Source organism: Coregonus lavaretus, assembly GCF_964263955.1.
Source record: "Coregonus lavaretus genome assembly, chromosome: 9".
NCBI lineage: Eukaryota > Metazoa > Chordata > Actinopteri > Salmoniformes > Salmonidae > Coregonus > Coregonus lavaretus.
The window spans coordinates 42,790,539-42,797,145 of NC_139996.1; the positions used below are offsets into that span (position 1 = coordinate 42,790,539).

Below are 6,607 nucleotides of genomic sequence, written 5' to 3' on the forward strand. Positions count from 1 at the left end.
GCAAGTAAAGTTTGTCTGCCAGTAGCTCGGTGTCCTGCGCTTGACTTCGCTCACAGCATACACGTCGCCCTGACACGTAGGTTTAAAGTCCTTCAGTTATTCCGTTTTTTTTTACACCTAGCTTCCAACATCATGCCCATTATCTTCTATTGAATAACATTGAATAGTATGCTAATCCTACCTAAATTAAGTAGTCTACTGCATAAGTAGTTTTAGTTTTTTAATCGCACACATCTAGAAGACATGCAAGCAAAATAAAACTGCTATTCCAGTTGTAAACGCTGAAATATTTATTTTGTATTCAGTCATATATACCTTAGTAAAGTACATTTCTTCATACAGTAAGTGCTTTTCAAAATGTGTTCAAGTTGCTGTGAGGTAATTACCTGAGTCTGAGGTATACGGACAAAAGGAAGCAGTGAAGTCGATAACAAGGTCAAACAAATCCACCTCTGACTTAACCACAATACCACCTTATATATATAACACAAAAGACGTTCATGGCTGACAACTGACAGAGAAAAACAGTTGAAATGGTCATGCCACAGCGTTTATGCGGCCTCAAACATCTTCTTCCTGCCGTCCATGCCGGCCTTGTCATCAATGTTCTTACGCCAGTCACCAACTGTATCTTTGTCCTTTAATGGAGAGTGGGTGTTACAGCAGAAATATTAGGTCAAGATTGACTCTAAGCTATTTGTTTTGATCAAGGAAATTATTTATATTGAGCTTTATGGGGTTTATAAAAGGAAAATAAGTAAATAGGGTGTTATTAATCAATATGGAGTGATATTAGTGCCAAAATAATTGGATATGAGTAGAATGATTGACTACAAATGTAATGTATGTTGGCACTGATACATAGCCTCGGGAAGTAAGGGTGCTGGAGGTGCTGCAGCACCCAAAATTATAGGATTACTCCTGTCTGTACAGAAAATAAATACAATAATTCAGATTACTACACCAGAGAGCATTATTTAGCCAGAGAGGATCAATAGCTTCTTTAGCTGTGGATTGTGTGTAAACACAAGCGCATACAGTCAGGAAGCCCGCCACAATTTGGGCATGCTGCAAATACCAAACAGCTGATTGTGAGAGTTACGGCTATCAGTGAACAGCAGCTAAAATATCCTGGCCTCTCGTAATATTTTGAAATACAATCGCGGGAAAAACTGTTTGGAAAGCAAATGCTACCGCTGAAAAGAGAATTTAGGCTACCAAAGTATTACCTATACAGTGGGGGAAAAAAGTATTTAGTCAGCCACCAATTGTGCAAGTTCTCCCACTTAAAAAGATGAGAGAGGCCTGTAATTTTCATCATAGGTACACGTCAACTATGACAGACAAAATGAGAAAAAGAAAATCCAGAAAATCACATTGTAGGATTTTTAATGAATTTATTTGCAAATTATGGTGGAAAATAAGTATTTGGTCAATAACAAAAGTTTCTCAATACTTTGTTATATACCCTTTGTTGGCAATAACACAGGTCAAACGTTTTCTGTAAGTCTTCACAAGGTTTTCACACACTGTTGCTGGTATTTTGGCCCATTCCTCCATGCAGATCTCCTCTAGAGCAGTGATGTTTTGGGGCTGTCGCTGGGCAACACGGACTTTCAACTCCTTCCAAAGATTTTCTATGGGGTTGCGATCTGGAGACTGGCTAGGCCACTCCAGGACCTTGAAATGCTTCTTACGAAGCCACTCCTTCGTTGCCCGGGCGGTGTGTTTGGGATTATTGTCATGCTGAAAGACCCAGCCACGTTTCATCTTCAATGCCCTTGCTGATGGAAGGAGGTTTTCACTCAAAATCTCACGATACATGGCCCCATTCATTCTTTCCTTTACACGGATCAGTCGTCCTGGTCCCTTTGCAGAAAAACAGCCCCAAAGCATGATGTTTCCACCCCCATGCTTCACAGTAGGTATGGTGTTCTTTGGATGCAACTCAGCATTCTTTGTCCTCCAAACACGACGAGTTGAGTTTTTACCAAAAAGTTATATTTTGGTTTCATCTGACCATATGACATTCTCCCAATCCTCTTCTGGATCATCCAAATGCACTCTAGCAAACTTCAGACGGGCCTGGACATGTACTGCCTTAAGCAGGGGGACACGTCTGGCACTGCAGGATTTGAGTCCCTGGCGGCGTAGTGTGTTACTGATGGTAGGCTTTGTTACTTTGGTCCCAGTTCTCTGCAGGTCATTCACTAGGTCCCCCCGTGTGGTTGTGGGATTTTTGCTCACCGTTCTTGTGATCATTTTGACCCCACGGGGTGAGATTTTGCGTGGAGCGCCAGATCGAGGGAGATTATCAGTGGTCTTGTATGTCTTCCATTTCCTAATAATTGCTCCCACAGTTGATTTCTTCAAACCAAGCTGCTTCAGTCTTCCCAGCCTGGTGCAGGTCTACAATTTTGTTTCTGGTGTCCTTTGACAGCTCTTTGGTCTTGGCCATAGTCGAGTTTGGAGTGTGACTGTTTGAGGTTGTGGACAGGTGTCTTTTATACTGATAACAAGTTCAAACAGGTGCCATTAATACAGGTAACGAGTGGAGGACAGAGGAGCCTCTTAAAGAAGAAGTTACAGGTCTGTGAGAGCCAGAAATCTTGCTTGTTTGTAGGTGACCAAATACTTATTTTCCACCATAATTTGCAAATAAATTAATAAAAAATCCTACAATGTGATTTTCTGGATTTTTTTTTCTCAATTTGTCTGTCATAGTTGACGTGTACCTATGATGAAAATTACAGGCCTCTCTCATCTTTTTAAGTGGGAGAACTTGCACAATTGGTGGCTGACTAAATACTTTTTTCCCCCACTGTAGTTAAGCTACCAAATATGTTATCAACTTTGCAATATTGAGGGCACAGCATTGTTTTACAAAGTATCTTTGAGAGATAGGCTATTGGCATGACTGCATCTGCCATCGCTGGTAATGCGTGTATTCAGTATCTTCATCATCGGGAGTCAATGCCACTTGAAAGCTTTTGAGGACTATAATTTCCTCCTCATATTGTACAGTCTGTGTGTCTCCACTCTTTTCGTTGGCCTAAGCTATTGGTTGCATTCAAGGCTAGGTCGTTTCGATTTATCTCAGTTTGTCAGTGTCAGAATGCTGTCCATTTGATAATTTGTGTGGTATTAAAAACTAGTCACGTCAAATTATGTAGAATTGCATGAAATGCGTTTTAAAAATGGCACATTTTCCCTGGACCTTACTAAATGCCTGGACTCCTTTTTCCGTATGTGTGCAAATCCTAGAAACGCCTCTGCTCTACTCTATGCCACTATACGCAAATAAGATGATAGATGCACCCCCCCACCCCCACCCCCCCAGCCCCCACTCAACTCAAAACATCTTCCCGTGGCTATGCACTGATATCAATCCATAGTATATATATATATTTAAACATAACTATGCCTCCATGTTACTCACATCCTCTTTGACTTCCTTCTTCACTTGTTTCAGGTTGGCTCTCAGATCCATGGTCACCTTGTGCTTGGAGCCCAGCAGTGCCTGGAGCATAGCATCAGCAGACATACGCACTTTCTTCAGTGCTGGCTTCTTCATGCCCTGGATCTCAACCACTTTAATCCTCAAATCATCAATCTGTAAAGAGAGAAGGTCAGGAAAAACGCAAGATATGCACTTTTATCTTCAAGTCATCAATCTAAACAAGAGAGAAAATCAACAAACGTAATCAACCTCAACTGGATGACAACAGGATCTCATTTGATGGATATATTAGGGTTTCTGTACCTCTTTGTCACACTTGCCCACTTTGCCTGCCAGGTCATATCTCTCCTCATCCACTTTATCAATCTGGTGATGGATTGTCTTGCACATTTCCTGCAGTTGGTTATCAACAAAAGGAACCTTCAACAACTGCAGTGTGGTGTGACAGTGAATTTCCTACTGTGTAGATTGAAAATCCAGTTTAAAGGCACAGTGCAGTCAAACACATGATTTTAAACACGTGTTTTAAAAACACTGAGTGTACAAAACATTAGGAACACCTGCTCTTTCCATGACATAGACTGACTAGGTGAATCCAGGTGAAAGCTATGATACCTTATTGATGTCACTTGTTAAATCCACTTCAATCAGTGTAGATGAAGGGGAGGAGACAGGTTAAAGAAGGACTTTTAAACCTTGAGACAATTGAGACATGGTTTGTGTATGTGCGCCATTCAGAGCGTGAATGGGCAAGACAAAAGATTTAAGTGCCCTTGAACGGGGTATGGTAGTAGGTGCCAGGCGCACCGGTTTGAGTGTGTCAAGAACTGCAATGCTGCTTGGTTTTTGATGCTCAACAGTTTCCCCGTGTGTATCAAAAATGGTCCACCACCCAAAGGACATCCAGCTAACTTGACACAACTGTGGGAAGCATTGAGGTCAACATGGGCAGGCATCCCTGTGGAGTGCTTTCGACACCTTGCACAGTCCATGCCCCGACGAATTGAGGCTGTTCTGAGGGCAGAAGGGAGTGCAACTCAATATAAGCAAGGTGTTCCTAATGTTTCGTACACTCAGTGTATATTTCCACACTATGAGGTTGGAATAATACTGGGAAATTGTGAAAATTATGATAATTCCCATAAAGTGTAAGACCCGTTTGAAAAGACGGCCTGAAATTTCATCCCGTTTTGATGGGATGGAGTTTTGGCCTGCCTGGAGACAACCTCTCTGCCAATAAAAGCTAGTTTTCAGTTTTCCCCTCCCCACTCAGACCCCTTCCAGACAGTCCTAGCAAAATTCTTGCTTGAGAAATTGCTCTTTGCTAAGAAGCTATTTTTGTATCATTTTGACCATTGTAATTGAAAACAATCACTGTAAGGTACTTAATTGTTACCCATAAATGATGCCTGCATTGGACAGTAATGAATGTCTCTTTAAGCACTTCTTTGTGAAGCCATGGTAAACACTGGTGATTTCAACTATTGGTGATACTGTACCTGCAGTTCCGCCAATGACCCAGGCAGGTCCAATGCAGGGCAGTTCTCATCCATGTACCTTTTTTTCTCTTCCACTGCCTCTATGGCCTCTGCCTCTAGCAAGCCCTTAGCAATCTGGAGCATTAAGCTCTGGAGGAGAGAGAAGCATGAATGTTGACACAACTGGATGACGGTTAACAGGGGAATACACATCACAACACACAGACACTTTCATAATAATAATATAATATATTTTGCTCAAAATCAAGTTACATTACAAAGATAACAATTAAATGTTACTAGAGACAATTTACCTTCAAATGATGCTTGCGACTCGATGACATTTTTTTCCTAAAATAGTTTTTCAAAAGGTGAGAATTTCCCCAAAAGGTATACATTTCTGATACAAATAATGGTTTGACATGGGGCTCATATAATGAGTTTCCAACTATTAATAATAAAAAAAGGCTATTTCTTGATTTCCATGGATGCCCATGATCCTGAAGATTACATCATAATTAGAGTGAATATTATATTTTCTTTTCCACACTGAGCATGTAAAAAACATCCCTTCTTACCCATAGATGAACACCAACATAAAGGTGATGTTAACATTATTCAAACAGGGCAGAAAATATATACTGATATATACTGATATATAACATATTGGAACTTACTCAGACATCTTGGGCTTTTGTTTGCTTCAGACCCCTTTGGAAAGAAACAACAATACAACAATGTAATAAACTCACAGAATATACAATTCACTTGCAAATACTTTTGCACTCTTGACAACATTTTCTTTATTTGAATAGCATTTGAATATCAACAGCAATCTTTGACCAAACATAATTGACTTCGATGAATGAGATGTAACATTCTGCTTTCTCATGTAACAGAGATAAGAACACACCTTAAACTCACTCCACAGCTTGCTTGAATATTGCCAATGGTCCTATTGAATTGGATCGTTTTCTTTTTTTGTATATATATATACAGTGGGGAAAACAAGTATTTGATACACTGCCGATTTTGCAGGTTTTCCAACTTACAAAGCATGTAGAGGTCTGTAATTTTTATCATAAAAAATCCAGAAAATCACATTGTATGATTTTTAAGTAATTAATTTGCATTTTATTGCATGACATAAGTATTTGATACATCAGAAAAGCTAAACTTAATATTTGGTACAGAAACCTTTGTTTGCAATTACAGAGATCAAACGTTTCCTGTAGGTCTTGACCAGGTTTGCACACACTGCAGCAGGGATTTTGGCCCACTCCTCCATACAGACCTTCTCCAGATCCTTCAGGTTTCGGGGCTGTCGCTGGGCAATACGGACTTTCAGCTCGCTCCAAAGATTTTCTATTGGGTTCAGGTCTGGAGACTGGCTAGACCACTCCAGGACCTTGAGATGCTTCTTACGGAGCCACTCCTTAGTTGCCCTGGCTGTGTGTTTCGGGTCCTTGTCATGCTGGAAGACCCAGCCACGACCCATCTTCAATGCTCTTACTGAGGGAAGGAGGTTGTTGCCCAAGATCTCGTGATACATGGCCCCATCCATCCTCCCCTGAATACGGTGCAGTCGTCCTGTACCCTTTGCAGAAAAGCATCCCCAAAGAATGATGTTTCCACCTCCATGCTTCACGGTTGGGATGGTGTTCTTGGG

General features: G+C 40.8%; 1 protein-coding gene across 1 annotated transcript; it reads right to left on the reverse strand.

Moving 5' to 3' along the window:
* Nucleotides 1-551: 551 nt before the first annotated feature.
* On the reverse strand, nt 552-5,623 carry LOC311135361 (troponin I, fast skeletal muscle-like; the record flags this gene model as incomplete). The annotated part of the gene is made up of 6 exons (XM_084169303.1): nt 552-638; nt 3,440-3,613; nt 3,764-3,853; nt 4,960-5,088; nt 5,253-5,289; nt 5,616-5,623. 6 exons carry the CDS (start codon nt 5,621-5,623, stop codon nt 552-554), a joined length of 525 nt encoding a protein of 174 aa, XP_084025429.1.
* Nucleotides 5,624-6,607: the final 984 nt, after the last annotated feature.